Raw genomic sequence first — 20261 nt, 5'->3', positions numbered from 1 at the left:
CCCTGATAATTCAAAGCAATCTTGAAAGAAAAGAACAAAGCTGGAAGCATCATAAGCCCCCTGACTTGAAAATATACTACAAAGCCATAGTAATCAAAACAGTGTGGTACTGGCGCAAAAACAGACACACAGATCAATGGAACAGAATTGAAAGCCCAGAAATAAAAGCACACATCTATGGGCAGTGAATCTTTGACAAAGGAGCCAAGAATATATAGTGGATAAAGGCAAGTCTCTTCAATAAATTGTGTTGGGAAAACTGGACAGCCACATGAAAAACAATGAATGTAGAACATTATCTTTCACCATACACAAGAATTAACTCAAAAAGGATTAAAAATTTGAATGTAAGACCTGAAACCATGAAACTTCTAGAAGAAAATATAGGCAGTACACTCTTTGACATTAGTCTTAGCAGCATATTCTCGAATACCATGTCTACTAGAGCAAGGGGAACAAAAGAAAAAGTTAACAAATGAGATTACATCAGACTAAAAATCTTCTGCAAAGTAAAGGAAACCGTGAACAAAACAAAAGAAAACCCACCACCTGGGAGAAAATATTTGAAAATGGCTTATCTGACAAGGGGTTGATCTTCAAGATATATAAAAACTCATACAACTCAACAAAAACAAAAAACACACAACCCAATCAAAAAATGTGTAGAGGATAAGAGCAGATCCGTTTCCAAAGAAGATATACAGATGGCCAGCAGGCACATGAAACTATGTTCAATATCACTAATTATTAGGGAAACGCAAATGAAAACTACCATGAGACATCACCTTACACTGGTCAGAATGGCAACAATTACCAAGACAACAAACAATAAATGTTGGAAAGGATATGGAGAAAAGGGAATGCTCATACACTGCTGGTGAGAATGCAAACTGGTGCGGCTGATATGGAAAACAGTATGGAGATTTCTCAAAAAATTAAAAAGTAGAAATACTATACTTGGTATTTATCCAAAGAACTTGAGATCAATGATGCAAAGAGCTTTGGTCACCCCCATGTTCTTTGCAGCATTATTCACAATAGCCAAGACTTGGAAGCATCCTAGGTGCCCATCAAGGGATGAATTTATAAAGAAGATGTGGTGTATATATGCAATGGAATACTACACAGCCATAAAAGCAGACAAAATTGTCCCATTTGCCACAACAGGGACGGAACTTGATGGTATGATATTAAGTGAAATAAGCCAGACAGAGAAAAACCAATACTGCATGATTTCACCCATATGTAGAAGATAACAAATACACGAATAAAGAGAATGATTAGTGGTTACCAGAGGGGAAGGGGGTTAGGGGTGGGCAAAAAGGATAAAGGGGTACATATGTATGGTAATGGACAAAAATTAGACTACTGGGGACAAGCATGATGAAGTGTACTCAGAAATTGCTAAACAATAATGCACACCCAAAATTACACAATGTTTTAAACCATTATGATCTCAAGAAAATTACTTGAAAATAAAAATTTAACATGAGAGGAAAAAGAGAAGGAGGATTTAAAAAGAAATCTAAATCCAAAGTGGGGATTTACTGTCATGATCAAGGATCTTGAACCAAAGGTTTGAGAGAAAGCTATATTTACTTAACTTGCAAAGTCATTTTCTTCATCCATGGAATCTTGAGAGGAAGTAGTGTTCTTCTAGAAGTAATCTGCTTTGGAAGCCCTTTTAGTGAATGTTAAAGTCAGACTTCCACTGGGATTAGATATTCAGATTATAAAATTCTAAACGTGTTTACAACGAGAATCATGTATCCATGTTCTTGGCGTCTAAGAGCCGCATTTGAGACTAATGGTACCTGAAATGATCTTCCAGTATGTTTTCAAGGCTGACCTTTTCGTTAAATGTTTTACTGTGTTTCATCTTTCAGTTCTACAACATGTAGAGATATATCAGGTGACATCCTCTTTGGAACTGTCTCGTGAATCTACTTTGTATATTGCTTTGTATATACTATTAGTTACTTGAAAATATCTGGCAAAATCAGAATGACTGAGATGGAGTCTGTCAGAAGAGAAACCAGGACAAATCTCATGGCTCTTTCAGTAATGATTTCATAAATGAGAGTTTATGAGGATTTAAAGGTACATTCACATCATTGTAGTCATTTGGGCTGGGGCAAAAAGGCAGGCCAGAGATGGTGAAGGGCTCTTAAAAAGTTAGACAATTTAATTTTAACATACTATTAGCACATTTCATCTTATTAGAGCTTTGGGAATATGTTTCTTTTCAATGAAAGTGTCTTTCCTTCAGTGCGTTGAAAGTATTTTACTTAGAAACTATTTTGTTTACAGAAAGCATTGGGGTTCTTCTTAAGTAAGACAAAATCCACAAGCTTTGAAATGAATGAAATTTATTTTTAAGTGATTAAATGGTCCTTGAGGTGGGGATTTGAGCTTTGATCAAGCTTTATCTTTTTTCAGCTTATGATAATTACAGATAAAGTAAGATTTGGTAATTCATTATGTCAAGTAGGTGAAAGAAAATCCCATCAATATTTTTGTAAAATTTGAATAAATTTGATTTGACTTTATTGAGAGTATTTGTCTTGTTGTTCCATGAGTAAAAACTCTGAAAATGATGGGGCCTGGCCCAGTGGCATAGTGGTTAAGTTCGCGTGCTCCACTTCAGCAGCCCAGGGTTGGCTGGTTTGGATCCCTGGCGCGGACCTAACACTACTTATCAAGCCGAGCTATGGCAGGCGTCCTACCTATAAAGTGGAGGAAGATGGGGACACATGTTAGCTGAAAGCTAACCTTCCTCAAACAAAAGAAGTCTGAAAGTGGCGTGCAGCAGCTCCAGGCCCTATGTGGCAGTTTTGAGATAACATTAAGCTTTTCTCGTGGGGAGTAAGTTTCTTGTGTTTGAACAAGCTCTTTCTATTTTGAAATCAGATTAAACACTGTGTTTATAGGATTAGTATAAGTAAAGCCATTAAAACCACTTGTTCGTATAACAGAGTATTTCCTTTAGTATAGGCTTTAGTTTTGATAAATGAGTTGAGTTTTTTCTTTGGAAGTAGCCTTGTTGCCAACAGTCATTGCATTGTTTTCAAAATTTTAATCAAGACCTCTGATTCATAGCTGATACATGATTCATAGCATGTAGAAATCAAGAACAAAACCTAGAGTATATATACATATCAGTGTAGATGTTCACTTTTAAATCTCTAGCAAAGTAATAGCTATTTTCATACAATGAAGCATTGGTGGGACAAAATATTAGAAGTTATGGTAGAGTTGTAAAATATATGCTTTAATTATTAGAATTGTCATCAGATTTGAACATTAGTCTAATTAGAACACGGCATGTTTAGAGTTTGAGTAGCTTTTAGATGGTTGTGATGTGTCTATTATGTAAGAAGAAGGCAATAAAGTATATAGGGGTACAATAAAGAATATCAAATATATATGATTATTTTAGAATTATTTATTTTATAAGGTGAGGTAATGTAGCTTTGTGGTTACTTGGTGGCTATTCAAGAAATCCCAGCCCCAAAGATAGTTTAGATGTAGAAGACAACTTACTATTTTTTTTTTAAGATTTTATTTTTTTCCTTTTTCTCCCCAAAGCCCCCCAGTACATAGTTGTATATTGTTAGCTGTGGATACTTCTAGTTGTGCATGTGGGATGCTGCCTCAGCGTGGCTGGATGAGTGGTGCCATGTCCTCGCCCAGGATTCGAACCGATGAAACACTGGGCCGCCTGCAGTGGAGTGCGCGAACTTAACCACTCGGCCACGGGGCCAGCCCCGACAACTTACTATTTTTGATAGAGAAAATTTGTATTACACTGATACATTAACATTATCTGTAAACTATTGTAAATTTGTTTATGCTGGTAAAAAAGTCATCATTCTATAATTTATAAAAATAAGAGAAAAAAGTAGATTTAAAACCAAGTTTAATTACAAGTGTTCTGCATTCTCTACTTAAAGGTTTTCCAGGTATCCAAAAACTCATCAACATTAGTTTAAACTTTTAAAGTTAATTAAATATCTTTGAAGTCATCAATTAAGCTGATACACTGAATTCATATAATTTGAAGCATTAATACATTCTTTTGTAATTAAAACATTACCTATGATAATTTCAGTTAGTTGAATGCATACTTTTATAATTTTATAAAGTTAAACAAAGTGATATTAGATTAAACTCAATAAAACTAGTAGGTGATATTTACGAAATTCAAAATCTGTAGGCTTTTGACACAAAAATAAACTCAAGATTGTATAAACTAAAACATTATGCTAGCATTTTTACAAGGAGGGAGACAGAGAGAAGTTTCCTTGTTAAAATTATTAAGCAGCCTAATATTTCAAAAGAATCACCTAAGTAATAATAATACATATATGTTTTCTCTTTAATTATATTTATTTCGATTTAATTATATGTCTGTGTCATAAGAAAAACTTTAAAATTATTTGAAAATAGTGTTTTGTTGTGCTTCTTATCTTTAGTCAAAGAATTAAAGCCATTAATTACATTCAGAACATAGTTTTTAACTCTGAGTTATAGTTTGAGCAAAAAAAATTCTTAAGAATCAGTACTTCATTTAAAGTATAAGGATATATGATCTTAGGAATCTAAGTCTTTTTCATTTTAACTTGATCAAGTGAGTATTCAAGAGCTTCATTATATTTTAAGAGAAGTTGTATTTAATTATCTCCCTCTATATGAAGACAAGGAATACTGATTTGTTCGCTAAAAAATATTTACATTGATAAAAATTGAATATGTTATTCTCTTTTGCAAATTAAATAAGTAAATATAATAGATCATGATTTAATTTAGAACCAGACGCATTCATATATATTAAAAAAAATAAAGACATACAGTTAAGTACCATTAGATCTCTTCAGAGGCCTCATTGATGAGAAAACAGTACTATTGTGATTCCCTTTTGAAATGATAGGATATTCTCTTTCTTCAATGTTCACATCCCTTAAGAATAACAATAATGTCTTCCATCTGTTCTTCTTTAACAGATTGTTTTCTCCAGGTTTAGGAAATACTAAATCTTGATTTATACAGCTATGGGAAACTCTTGTTTTCCTGAATCAATTTGTCTAATTTGCAAAAGAATAAGTTTTTTCTCTCTGCTTTACTTAGCCTATTTAAGGAGTTTTGAGGGAAATTGATTTCAAATTCTTCAGTTGTTTAACACTTTTAGTAAACCAGTCAAAGAAGGCTAAGCGTGAGAAGCTAGAGATTCAGTTCTCTTTTATTTTAAGGCACTCCATAAGTATAAAATTTATTAAAGCCAAAATAGCTGTAGGAGAGTATGGTTTGTTAAGATCATCTTTGGTACATAAATTCCATTTTTGCAGACTCTGACAGTTATTAGGACTGCAACAGCTGTAGATTTAAAAGGCCAGAGTGTTGGGAGCAGGAAGAGAGTTCTGACATGTAGAGCTAGGAACACTCATACTGGTGCAAAATGCACTGAGAGGATTCCATTGAAAGGTAGAAAGACAAAAGACCAAAAACCTCTCAACTTTGCATCTCCTATGCCAGAAAATATAATTCTTAGAAACATTAGAATCCTTTAACAAATAAATATGCACACACACACGCTCACCAAATGAATTAGATTCAAATTCCCTGTCACTTTTCACCTGGCAGAGACTGGATTCATAAGAACTGTCACATGACAGAAATCACAATAATCTAAATGTAGAAATCAAAACTGGAAATCCACCACTGCTAGCACTGATGTGGAGGCAGTTGGTTCTGAGCAATCAAAATATCAATGAAAAGCTAACTTGACAAATAATCAGATGTAGAACATAAGAACCAAAAAAAGCTCAACCATGAGACTTACTGGAGCAGCCAAGAGAGGGTGAACTGCAGCCAAGGAGTCCAGTGCGGATGAGGTACACTTTCAGGTGACATGTTTCTGTTGGTCCAAAGGTGGGATCCAGATGAGTAATATCTCAGTGGACCTCCAGGGAGAAACTGCTAAAGGTTAACTCAGAGACGACAAGCTAGTTTGTGGCACGTTGTTTATTTATACAAGAGAGGTAGATCCATAGATTGATTTCATTAAACACAGCAAAGTCAAGATTTATATAAGAGAAAGGGAAGAGAGGGAAGAAATTAACAACAGAGATTTTGGAAACTGTAAGTCGTGTTTGCACTTTATTGGGTAAACCAATCTGCTGACAGATAACAAAGATGTTTGTCTACACAGGCCATCCTTAAGTATGTTAAGTAGGGAGTTGAAAGAAAACAATTTCAGTTTCTTATAGATTCTCCAGAAAGTCTCGTGAGTTTGATTTTGCAGTGCAAATGTCAGGATGTCTTGAATAATGCCTCCTAGTATCTTTTATTTGGCACCTCCACCTTAGTTAAGCTTTACCTCGTTAGAATTTCTCACTCTGCTCTCATCTTCGTACCAGCCTCTTCAAAGCCCCCTTTACATCTTTGTTTCTCAGAGTGTAAATGAGAGGGTTGAGTGTGGGAGTTAGAACAGTATACAAAAGGGTTATGAACTTTCCTTCCCTATGGGCATAGGAGCTGTTGGGCTGGATGTAGACAGCTGTGATAGTGCCATAGAAGAGAGAAACTACCAACAGGTGGGACCCACAAGTGCCAAGGGCTTTTCGCCAGGCTTGAGCTGACCTGATCCTCATTACTGCTTGGACAATGTACCTATAGGAGATCAAGATGAGTGCCAGAGGGAGGAGGAGCAGTACCAAGGAAGCCATGAAGAGCTGGACCTCATTGGCATGAATGTCTACACAGGCCAATTTGATCATGGCAGGCACTTCACAGATGAAGTGGTAAATCCTACGGTTCCCACAACGGGGCAGCCAAAGGGTGATGGTGCCCTGAATTAGGGTGTTGCCCATTCCACTCAACCATGCCATTCCTGCAAGAGACTGGCAAAGTAGTGAGTGCATAACCGTGGCATAATGGAGCGGTCGGCAAACAGCAGCATAATGATCAAATGCCATGACAGCTAGGAGAACACATTCAGTGGATCCCAGTGCCAGCAAAACATAGAGTTGAATGGCACAACCTACGGGAGTAATTGTCTTGGCTGAGCCATGGAGGTTCCACAGCAGCTGGGGAACAATGCTGGTGGTAAAACAGAGATCAACAAAGGAGAGGTTGGTAAGAAAATAATACATGGGTGTGTGGAGCATGGGATCCAGACAGGAGACCAAGATGATTGCTGTGTTGCCTACCAGGGTCAGGAGGTAGGAGATTAACACTCCCACAAAGAGGATCTTCTCAAGCTGCGGCTGGTCAGAGAAGCCCACCAGTATGAAATCACCTGCCAAACTCTCATTAATCATCATAATCACCCTACTCATGCAAAGGAGAGACACACATATGAAAATAAAGATGTTAGATAGTGAGAAGCAATTAAAATCAGAAACACAGAGAAAGTAACCCTGAAGGTATGGAATGAGGGTGTGTGTCATGTGGCAGTGCAGAGGAGAGAGAGAGAGCTGTACGTCTCAAGGAGGAAAGTAAAAGTATGCAGAACATATAGAGAACTGTTAAAACATATGGTGACATAACATATACCATAGAAGAAGCAATTAATAATTAATTATTGCTCAGTTCTTCCAAATTGTTTCTTTTTTTTCTGGAAATCCGCCTTCTTCTTCAACATCATCTTGCGAGATTATAAGTAAAAGAAATAAGGAAGATATTGTTCAATCAACAAACATCTTTTTAGGCTTCTATCAGTTGTCAATAGTAAAATTAACAAATGAGGATCACGTATATTTGTGAAAATAAAATATATGATTATTTCAATCCTCTAGTTGACACACGTTTGTTAATATCATGCTAAAGATACAATGAAAAATACTCAGTCATCATGTTGTTTTAATTAGTTAATAGATACTATTTACATAATAAATAGTTTTCTTTCAACATTTCTCTTGTAATGTAAAAGTGAACAGACTTGCTGCGCCCACTCCCTTTATTATTTAGACAAGAAATTTCAAATTCCCAAGCAAAATTATCAGATCAGTTTTTAAAAATGTAATCCTGTGAAACATACTTCTCAGAAATCTTAAGGGGTTTTCTTAAGGTAACTACTACTAATTAGAGAGAGAAATATATATATGTACCTCCAAGCATTTCTTCTGATACAATTATCTTGTCTGCATATTTTTAAATCACCCCTCAACCCAGTTGCATTCATTCACTTTTCATTCACGTGTTCCTAGGAAAATAGAACCCATGAACATTCTACATTTTTAATTGCATATATTTGAATATGAATAGAGTCTCTTTAATTCTCTACCACTCTTGAGAAAAAAAATGATTCAGAGAGTAAGGGGAAGAAGACACGTACATGCATACATAAACAAACACAACATAAGAATACATAAATGTATGTATTCAAAGTTATAATTACATCAGAAATAATTCTTACCTTCTGTAACTTAACAAACTGTATAATTGGAAAGATTTTAAGAAAGCTAAAAGTGAGACGGGAATTCCCCAAAATATAGAGAAACCATCCTTTTTTTGGGTTTCTATTTCATTTTCCCCTTCCTTAATATACATTCTTCAAAATTAAGGGACGTATACAAATATAGTCCATTTCAAAATGAATTCCTTCCTAAAACAGTAAGAGTCAATTTAGCATGGTTCAGAAATAAAACCCCTTCCTAGAATGTAGATGTGAAAGCTAGGTGAATTAATGGTTGGTGTAGTTTGAAAAGACTGACATGAGCAATTGAAGAAAGCAAGAATGTCTTCTCCATACAGATAATTTGTAGTATACCTAGACAGGTAAGAGAAAAGATGTGGTCGTCATTATTTCCTCACCTCTGAAAATTTTGTTCCTTCACTCTTCTGGTTAGTTTCCTAAGCCAAGAAAGTGATGTTTATGAATGAGCTTTCCAGAACCATGAGGTTCTGAACATGGATTTGTAAATCCAAGATCAAGTTTAGGGTGGAAGTGTTTATTTCTGGAGCCAAAACACACTGAAGTTTGTTACCATAGTAGGAATTGATATCAAGCCCAGAATCGGACCTTGGGGACCCTATATTCCTAATAAGGCAATTATTACCAAGCACAGTTGTGACCAACAGCCAACTTCCTAGTGAAAACACATGGAAATAATGACTTCTGATCACATATATTCAATCTTGAGGATGTATAGATTCTCAGTTCATGTGTTAAAATAAAATCTTGGAAAAGTGAAAATAAAGGTCCAACCCTCAGCATGGTACATCTATACAGGCATGGTTTCCAGGAATTACTACCATTATTTCCATATTTACATAATCACTATATAATCATTACATAATTATCAATACCTCATAAGCCAAATACACACACATGTGTCACAAATCACAGTGTGTCAATAGGCTAGGTTTCCAAGTGTGGGTTCTGTTTTAGGAAGGCTACAACAAAAGATTTGGTAGTCGCATATTTACCTTAGTCAGTATTTCCCAAACTTTCAGTAAGCTTTTCTGGTCAAATAAGTTTGAGAGATTCAGCATAACATTTCTTAGAAATTCACAAAGTACATGGGTGTAGCAGAGGCTATATCTGCTTACTTTAGATTTCTTCCAGAACATCCCCAAGTCATTTGCCCACAAAGCATTTTATTGAGTAACACTTGATAACATCTTGTCTAAATAGGACAATAGAACAAGTTTGAGAGAACTTGTCATAGAAACACATATTTTAAAATAAAAAGGGGAATTAGATATTGACATCACTTATGAATCACTAGTTATAAACGTGAAAGAACATGGATTTTATGGAGAGTAGTCATGAAATTTCTGGAGTCCAAATCAAGGAGGACACAACAAACCTTTCTCTCACTTGTGACTTTGAGAGGATCCTAAAATTGGACCAAGTTCATTATGTCATACCTAAAAACAAACCAAAAGCAGATATTATATACAAAGATGGGAAAATGATGGATAAAAATGAAAAAGAGTGAAGAAAGCCTACATGAACTATGGAATATGGTTAAGAAAAACATCCAAACATTATTGGAGTCCTAGAAAGAGAGAAGAAAGGAGTAAAAGGCAGAAAGATTATTTAAGGAAATATGCCTAAGAGCTTCCCATATCTGAGGAAAGATTTGAACATCCAAGTCCATGAAGCTCATAGCTTCCCTTCAAAATTTCATAACAAAAAGTTCTTCTCCAAGGCACATTATAATAAAACCTAGCTAATATCAAATACAAAGAGAGAATTTTAAAAGCAGAAAGAGAAAAGAGAATTTCTCACCTACAAGAGAACCCCCGTAAGGGTATCAGAAGATTTCTCAAAAGAAATCTTGCAGGCCAGGAGAGAGTGGGATGATATATTCAAAGAACTGTAAGAAAAAAAATAAATGGCTCCCAACCAAGAATACTTTAACTGGCAAAGCTGTGCTTTGAAATGAAGGAGAGATATTTTCCCAAATAAAAACTGAGTGAATTCATCACACTAGAGCTGCCTTCCACAAAATACTGAAAGGACTTCTTCAAGCTTAAATGAAAGGATACTAATTAATAACATTAAAACATATGAAAATGTATAACACGCTGGTAAAGTTAAGTATGTTGTTACATTCAGAATATTCTAATTCTGGAATATGGTGGTATGTCAAGCACTTAACTCGAGTAAAAAGGCTAACCCTACAAAGTACTAAAAATAGCTACAGTTGCAATAATTTGTTAATGGATACACAATACAAAAAGTTGTAAATTGGGACATTAAAGAAATAAAGAGTAAAAGGAGAGTAAAAGGGTAGAATTTTGTATGCAGTTGAAGTTATCATCTTAAAATGAACCTTTATCAGGTTTTTGTTTTTTTTTTTTTTGAGGAAGATCAGTCCTGAGCTAACTACTGCCAATCCTCCTCTTTTTGCTGAGGAAGACTGGCCCTGAGCTAACAGCTGTGCCCATCTTCCTCTACTTTATATGTGGTATGCCTACCACAGCATGGCTTTTCCCAAGCGGTGCCATGTCCGCACCCAGGATCTGAACCACTGAACCCTGGGCCACCGAGAAGTGGAACGTGCACACTTAACTGCTGTGCCACCAGGTCAGCCCCTATAACGTGTTTTATAAAGCCTTATGGTAAACACAGAACAAAAACTAACAGTAAATACACTAAAGATAAAGAGGAAAAATTATAACACTATGGGAAATCATCAGTTCACAAAGGAAAACAGCAAGAGAGTAAGAGAGAAAAAAGGGAACTGCAAAGTAGCCAGAAAACAACAACTCAGGTGGCATTAGTAAGTCCTTGCCTACCATTAATTACCTTAGATGTAAATGCATTAAATTCCCCAATCAAAAGGCAGAGTGGCTGAATGGTTAAAAACATGAGACCCAAGTATATGCTGCCTAGAAAGAATTCACTGCAGCTTTAAAGACAGACATAGACTGAAAGTGAAGGGCTGGAAAAGACATTCCACACAAATGGAAACCAAGAGAGAGAAAGGGCAACTATATTTATTTCAGACAAAATAGACTTGAAGTAAAAAACTGTAATGGGAGAAAAAGATCCCTATACCATGATAAAGTGGTAAACGTTATATCATCTAAATATTATATTATCAGGGGGATATAGCAATTGTAAATATTTATGGATTTAATATTGGATCATCTAAGTATATTAAGTAAATACTAACAGAGCAGAGAAATAACAATGCAATAATTGTAGATAACTTCAATATCCAACTTTCCATAATGTAGAGATCATCCAGACAGAAAATCAATAAGGAACCATTGGATTTGAACTATAAACCAAATGGAAATTTCTACTGTTTTCATGTAGGATTAATAAGGGAAGTTAACTTGGCTCTACAATGTTTCTGTAAAGTGAGGATATACAGACTATGAGAAACACCATGGGTCTAAACATGCATATGTTACATTAAATGGGTCAAACAAATTAGAGGTAAGATTGTACTGATTCTGACCAAAGTTGATCTCTACCCTAAGAGTGAGTAGTATCTGCTATGGCAAATTCTGCACAGAAAATAATAAAGATCTGCCTTAGTACATCAAATGGATCAATAAAAAGAAGATATTCCAAAGCATCCCATGCCCAAATCCTCATAATCTTCCATTTTTCAGACTTGTTTCCTATTTACCGCAAATATATTTAAAAACTAGAGATCATGGAGTAATTCCAAGCAGCTGAGCTTGAAACAGAAATAGCAGGGGCTGCCTGTACAAATCATAAAAATGATTATGTCCACTGCTTTCCTAGAAAGAGACATGAAAGGGTCTTCATCTCATGTGCCCACTGGGGAGGATTCTGAAAGAATGCCCCTATTCAATAAAAGAGAGGGCTGGGATTGGTTAACTAAGAATGCTATAAGTACAGGAGGAGAGAATGCTAGTGGGTGTGCCAGGGGTTCCTTCCTTTTCAGTGGCATATTCCAAAGAGAGTGTGGGGTTAGAGAGCTTCAGATTTTTCCACACTGCCTTTGGCAGGAAAATAAACTTAGTGGAATGACAGAATTTCTAAGATGTTGAAACTTGGCTGTAGTGAATTAATGGACGTCCTTGCTTTTGGAAGTGACAGGCTGTGGCTGAGTACTTGCCCACAAATGCTTATCCAGAAAGGTTAGCATGGTCCCTTGGAGCTATAACTAGCAACATCACAAAATAAACAAATACTCGTTAATTAATAATTTTTTTATGAGTATTGCTCTTTTTCATTGAAAAGTATATTACTTAACAGTTAAAAAACCCTATTATGAGAAAGATTTAAATGCATTATCAAACAAATAAGTGTAAATGGACTCTACCACAACATAATACTCTTAATTGTACTTATCAATGAATGCACCAAAGTATTTTGGGGAAAAAAGACAATGATAGTACTTCTCTTAGCCAGATGTCTCTTAATTAGGCAACTTTGTGGAATGCTCCAACCGCAGGAGCATATTCAGCAGCTCTGAAAATTTGCCTTTATTTTCTTCTCTCATCCTTTTGCTCTCAGTCCTCTGCCCTTCAAGTTAAATTTTCCATATTAACTTGCTACTGACCATTTCCTGAACATTCCTTCAGTACTAAGATAAATCATTTACTATTACATAAATTAATGTACTTGCTTTAGAAAGCCATAACCAACACACTTGTTCTTTGGTGCTGCCTGATGGGAAGAGGTAACTTCCTGTGTCAAAGAAAGAAAGTATGCTCAATCCTGATAGCTTTCCTCAACTTAATTGAACCACTCCCTGAATCTGTAAAGATTAGGTTTGGGGGCATATAATAAAAAGTTCCAAAATACCAATGACTTTTAAAAAATACAAGTTTATATCTCCCACACAACAAAGTCCATTTTCTCTGGAATACAGGCTCCTTCTATCCTTCTGTTACAACATCATTTAGCTTTGGCACTTGTCCTTGTTGTGCAAGCTGCAGACTAGGGCTTCAGTCAGCCATCACATTGAGTTCCAGGGAAGTTGGATGGATGGAGGATGGTGAAAACAGGCATTCTCCTTCCTTTTGAGGAAACATTCTGGATATCTGAACTTACTTCAGTTTACACCCTAGGACAGAATTAGCTGTAGAATACACCTAGCTGCAAGAGAAGCTGAGAAATACATCCTTTAAATGAGAGCATTTGCCACAATAAATATCTTCATTATTGTGCTATTAAGAAGGTGGAGAATGTTGAAGAAGATAACCGTCTTGTCCAGTACTTAAGAACCTAATAAAAATCTGCTTTGCTCCACATCTGATTCAGAGAATGATAACAGTAAGAACTATGTTTCATTCATATTCAAGCAATCAGGTCCTAATCCAGCAGTACTAAAACCAAAAAGTATAAACAGGATATATATATTATTGGGACAATAAGTTCTTTATGTCGAATTCCAAAGAGGACATTGTGCATATTTCATTTAAGGGGAGTATGATAAGATAAATTTTCTAACTGAATGACACCTTCCTCTTCCCTATTCTTTCTCCTTTGCCTTATGTCATGCCTGTGATAGGTATTCAGTATCTTACCCACATTTTCATATCATTTAAATAATAAGCCTTCAGTATCTTATAGCTTTTTGACTATCCTAATATATAATTTTGACTCTCCATTTTGTTGATTACTTTTTTCTTTTTTGCTGAGGAAGATTCACCCTGAGCTAACATCTACAGCCAATCTTCCTCTTTTTGTATGCAAGCTGCCACCACAGCATGGCCACTGACAAAAGAATGGTGTAGGTCCATGCCTGGGAACCGAACCCAGACTGCTGAAGTGTAGCGCACTGTACTTAACCACCAAGCCCCTGGTACTGGCCCTATTGTGACTACTTTTTATAGCAACAAGAAGGTACCTTGCCAAACTCACATGTAGCTAGAAGATTATTATGATTTATTAGTTTGAATCTTTTATAATAATTAACTGCCTCAATATAGTATGACATCAAAGTTTCTTATATAGTTTTCATAATTATTTTTCATGACTTGTTTAATTCAAACAAAAAGTTAAAATCTGAATTACCATATTGTCTTGGATAACAGTTACCTATAATATAGGTTGTTACACTTAACTGTTGATTTATCTTTTACATTTACTTCTTTTGCCTTAAATGTTAACATTTACCAACAAATGGAGACAGACTGGTCCATGACAATTCTTGAGAGGCAGAATCAAACTGCTTCCTACACTCTCCAGTGGGAAGAAAATATGTCTCCTGGGGGAGGGAGGCAGGACAAAGATTTATAACAAGAAGATATGAAATATAGCATATTCATATTCCATTGTTTTTCAGAAAGGAAGAAGTCTCAAATATATTATCATGTAATCACTGCAGCCTTGCATGCTTCTGTTTCTGCTTGTGGGTGCGGGTGTGGAGTGGAGGGCATTTCCAGGAGGGACATGATGCTCTCTCATGAGACACATGATCTTCCTGAGATCAGATGCGATGCTGACTACAACAAAAGCTTCTCAGTGCGTGGTCTTAGAGGTGAGGATCAGGCAGATTTACACCCTCTGGATTTTGGGACACTATAACAAGAGTTTGCAGAGAATATCAAGGAGTGGCTCACCAGAAGCAACAACCATCTACATTTCCCCTCAGATGTTAATGATCAAAGGTGTGTAATATAACTAATGTCTCAGGAAGAGACGGTTGTGGAAGATGGTAGATTAAAGTGTGAAAATGGATAGTCAATACCCAAAGCATTATTCAATTCTGGACATTGTTTTAATTAGTTATTTTCTGCTTATCTGAAGAGAATGGCAATGTACTCAATTTGCCAGTATCCCTGTCATAAAATTGCTGTAAGTTGTTCTAAATTAATTATTTCACAGGAAATAGATATATCTCTATTTTGAGGGAGTGGAAATACCTAGATTATCCCGTACATATTAATCCAATTAACTCATAGAATAGTTTCTGAAGGGTTATATTAAGTCATCACCTTATTTTACTTATTATTATTACTACTTATATTACTACTACTTATTATTACTTATTATTACTCCTTGATGAAGTGATTGTGGGAAAATTGTGGGAAGGAATGGGCAATCATTTATGTAATCTTTAACGATCAAGTTAATAAATAGTATCTATTATTAAAGCATTTTAGAAATGGATATTTCATAATAATGAAGGTTAGTATTTACTGAACGTTTCTTGCATGCAAGGAACTGTATTAAGTGTTTCAGACACAATATCTAATAATGTATAACATGCTTTCCTTTGGTTGATAGGAAATAAGGAAACATTTCTTTATCAAAACAGAGATCAATAAGGGACTGAGTCAGTCAGCCAACATTTCTAATTTGTGGGGCTGACCCAAAATAAATTACTTGTGCTGGATTATTTCCAAAGCAGACTATAGAGTGTGCTTGTCTTAGATCTTGGGGCTGAGAAAGGTGGCACATGAAGCCAAGCCTTTGAACTATTAAAATTATCTTATCTCCTTCATCTGTTTCTTTCATATGTCTAGCTATCACTGAAAGTCCATTTCCTGATTTAAACCTTGAGAATCTTACTAATGTTCAATGGTCACTTAATCTTTTATTACATTAAGTAGGAATCTATACATATAATTTATCATTGGGCATGAAACTCCTTTATCTATGGACTATATCACAGTCTATATTTGCTTGATTATTGATTCTTAATATAGGTTACTTTTTTATTTTATTTTTGTGTACGTGAGGAAGATTGGCCCTGAGCTAACATCTGTTGCCAATCTTCTTCTTTTTGCTTGAGGAAGATGGTCGCTGAGCTAACATGTGTGCCAGTTTTCCTCTATTTAATGTGGGAAGCCACCACAGCAGAACTTGACAAGCAGTGCTAGATCCATGCCTGGGATCTGAACCTGCAAACCCTGGGCAACTGAAGAGGAGTGTGTGAACTTAACTACTATACCACCGGGCCAGCCACTTAATATAGGTTATCTTTAGAAATTGAAAATAATAGAGAATATTCCATACAATGTCCTATGAGTTCATTAACATGAAGCTTTAAAGGGCAAGAGGTTTTGAAGCTGATAAATTGAGTTTTAATGGCTGTCCTTTAGTTTTTATTCATGGCTTGCTTCTACAATATTTGCATTTTTAACTCAAAATAACTCAGCAAGAAAGATAGAAAGGGCTTTGTCATCCTTACATTATACAAAAATGATGGATCAGAAACTTTAAGTCAAGAAAATGTACCAGGTGAGAAACAGAAGCAATATCCATGCCAAATTGTTCTACCGCCTGTGATGCTCCTTTAAGCAGATGCCTGACACCTGCCTTGAGCATCTTCAGTCTCTTTCCAAAGGCAATGATTAAAATTAAATATTCTTGGTATGTACAAAAAGCTGATTTTCACTACATAGATCTCAGGGTCCCCAGATGAAGGCCAACCTGAAAAGAACAGAAAGTGCAAAAAGAAAAAAATCAAATTTTACCTAGTTCAGTATTATTCCAAGTGATAGGGAGAGAGAAGAGAATTTGACTATATATGTTTGTATTCTCACCTCCGGTGTGCCCTATGCATTTATTTTTATATGATTTAGTTTTTATTTCTAAGCAGAGTACTCTTCTTTGCCAGTTTAAATATTTAGAAGCACTGATTCACCTTCACTACTTCTTATATTCTATTTTTTCAATTGTCTCTGAACTTTGTGAGGTTTTCAAATGTATTTCTCATGGGATGGCTGTTCTATTCATCCATTTGAGTCTAAAAGTATCAAATGATTAACAGCATGTGTGAGCCCTTGCGCAGTCAGCCCTCACCCTGTGCCATCCATCAGGAGGTTTCTGCCATTCCCAACAATCTCTGATTCCCATCCCTATTAACAGGCATCTTCATTTGCTGTCTACAGTTTAAATGGGATAAGAGTATTTATGACAGGAAATCATTGGGATGTCACTACTTAAGAAAGAGTCAGACGTGCTCCTTTTCTGGTTGGGATTTCCCCCTTGGTCCCTCCATCAGAGTCACTGAGAAAACTGCAGTTCCTCCCAAATACAAGAAGATGTCACGAGTAAGACACATATTTGTATGTTTAACTGACAAATGGGATGACAACTTCTCCACAGCCAGAGTTTTTGGTGCAAATGCATACACTAATATTAAGAAGTCAGGATATTTAAAAAATATTTTGGGTTAAAAGACAGGTAAGCCATTGTCTCTGTTTTCTTTACCTCAGACTTAACTGAATTATGTTGCCACATAAATATAGATATTAAAATTAATTAAAATACAAGGGAAATGTTTATAAATGTTTTATTATAAGTGTAAATCCTTTCTAAAAGAATACAAGGGAAATGTTTATAAATGTTTTATTATAAGTGTAAATGCTTTCTAAAAGAATACTTAATGTGCAAGCACATTTTCAATAGTAATATGCATTAAGGGTCTCTGTAATTGTACAGAGTTGCTATTTCACATTTAATGAGTTTTGAATCAGTTCACTTGTTTCCATACTTAACTTTTAGGAAATTTGCATAGTTCAGTGGATACCCAAATTAGTAGATTAAAATGATCCATAATACACAACTATTTTTTCCTAGGACACAACATTCAGTTGGCATTTGTAGGTGTGTACGTATGTACGTATTTTTTACTTTTCCTCTCTTTATCATGGCAAATGAGTAGAAAAACAGGAAATGGAGATGAGAATAATGAACAGCAGGAATGATTAGAGATTCTGGTGTAAAATTTCAAAAAAGGGAGCATACAAGAAGATAAATCTATTGTGACAGAACATATGTATACAGGCATTGCTGTAGCTAATATTTATTGAGTGCTTAATCACTTTTCGGGAATTAAACCACTTAATCCTCACGGCAACCCCTTTAAGAAGGTACTACTGTCACTCCTTTCATACTGGGAAAATTGAGGAAGAAGTAGTTTCAGTAAATGTTAATTTTCACCCAACTTTAGATGACTCTACTAGGTTTGAACTTGGATATAATATCTCCTAAATACTCAATTACTATGCTACTCAGTATGCATATGAATGTGTGTTTTTCCAGCTGTGGGTATACAGATGCATATGTACATGCAGACATGTATATTTCTGTACATGTGTTTTTGTGAATGCATCTAATGTTTGTCTATTTATCCTAATTTGGAACCTCAACAAGCATACCCTTTTTAGATATATACTGGTATCAAATGCTAACGTGGAGTAAACAATGATGTGTTATAAACTAATATGGTATAAACATGATCTCAGGTTATGCTAATGAACAGATAGAGTCCAGAGCAATGGAAGTTAAACCTCCACATTCTTCTGCCCTTTTCATGACAAACTTTTAGAATTTTGGTTGACTACATTTGAAGAGAACAATCCAAACTGCAGGACATCCACAAAAAAACCAGGAATATTTTGTCAGGAATTAATAATTATTAGATTGAAAGAAAAATAACTCACATTTGAGATATTTGAGGGAGATTAGATTTATCAAATTAACTCAGAAAACAAAACACGCACCAATGGGCAGAATGTATAGGAAGCCAGAGTAAAGCTTAGCATTCAAACTTTTTTCATTACATGAGAATTTATTCATTGCTAATGATGGTGGATATAATGGTAAGCAAAAGTGAATAAAATTCTGCACTCTGTCTGTGTCTGAGGCTACACTCAGGAAGAAATTAACAACTAATTATCCTTAGAGTGGCGTAAGTGCCCTCACAGCTGTTGTAGAGTCGGGGAAACACACAGTGGAGGGGCATGTAACTGACTAGCACGGGGGTGAGAGAAGTTGGCATCGGGAAGGAGTTTGCAGAGAGAAGAGGAAGCTCTGCTGGGACTTGAACATAGAGAGGCAGATCAGTAGGTGACAATCAAGGAGGCAAATGTCAAACCCCCGTAGGAAAATGAGCACAAAGAAAAGGAAATATCCGCAAGCAATTTATGTACTAAAAGATACAAGTAGTTTGATATGACTGTAACATGAGGTCCATTTGAGTAAAGGGTGAGAAAAAGTTTCTATCAATAGTCAGCAAACCGATCCAAAGGTTTTCACGAATTGTATTAAGAAATGTGAATTTTCATATGAGGCTATGGTTAATTTTCATTTAGTAAAGAACACTCTGATGGAAAAGGTATGGCAGATGAGAAATATTAAAGGTAAAGGAATTTGTTGCAATGACAAATTATCTGAGCAGTACAATCGAGTATGATATGAATGACGATACAGTCTTCACATGGCTGCCTCTTCACATTTACCTCTCAGCTCACGCTTCTCATTGTCAAGAACTCTCTCTGAATGCTGAATATAATTGGTCAGTTTTAGGACATATTGTGGTTTTAATTCTCTGCATTGCAGCAATTATTTATTTATTGAATGATTATATAATTTCTGACTTCTTCCACCAAATAAATTCCATTTAGGAAGAATATTTTTTCATTGTTGAATCCCAGGCCCTACCACAGTAACTGCAAAATACTCTGTGCTCAATAAACACTTGTTGAATGAATGAGTGAAGAAAGCAAGTCAATGGCAACAAAATAGAAAGAAATGGATAGATATGAGAGAATCTTTATTTGGTAGCATTTGACAACTTATTGAAGGAAGGGACGAAGAGAGATTTCAGCAAAATTATCTTTTTCCATTTGATGCTTGGTGACTAGGTATATTTTGGACAAATCTACTGGAATAGTGCACATCGATAGGCATCTGTTTGAAAAGATTTAAGAACGAGTGTAATTTCTGAACTTTTTGAATTTTAGAATTGCAGGTAAGAAGTTTGTGTCTTTGACTTACTAGACCTCATTATCAGTAATAAGAAGATTTCTATTTATATCTGAAAGAATCTTTCTGATGATTTTTCCTTTCTCCTTTTCAGGTA

The 20261-nt window shown here is 35.4% G+C and overlaps 1 protein-coding gene across 1 annotated transcript; it reads right to left on the bottom strand.

Moving 5' to 3' along the window:
* Positions 1-6401: 6401 nt before the first annotated feature.
* LOC106843507 (olfactory receptor 2G3-like) lies at positions 6402-7322 on the bottom strand. The gene has a single exon (XM_014860539.3). It carries the CDS (start codon positions 7320-7322, stop codon positions 6402-6404), a length of 921 nt encoding a protein of 306 aa, XP_014716025.3.
* Positions 7323-20261: the final 12939 nt, after the last annotated feature.

The sequence above is a fragment of the Equus asinus genome, chromosome 8 (assembly GCF_041296235.1).
Source record: "Equus asinus isolate D_3611 breed Donkey chromosome 8, EquAss-T2T_v2, whole genome shotgun sequence".
Taxonomy (NCBI): Eukaryota; Metazoa; Chordata; class Mammalia; order Perissodactyla; family Equidae; genus Equus; species Equus asinus.
Note: the sequence above shows the minus strand (reverse complement) of the source record. Positions and strands in the feature narration are given on the sequence as shown.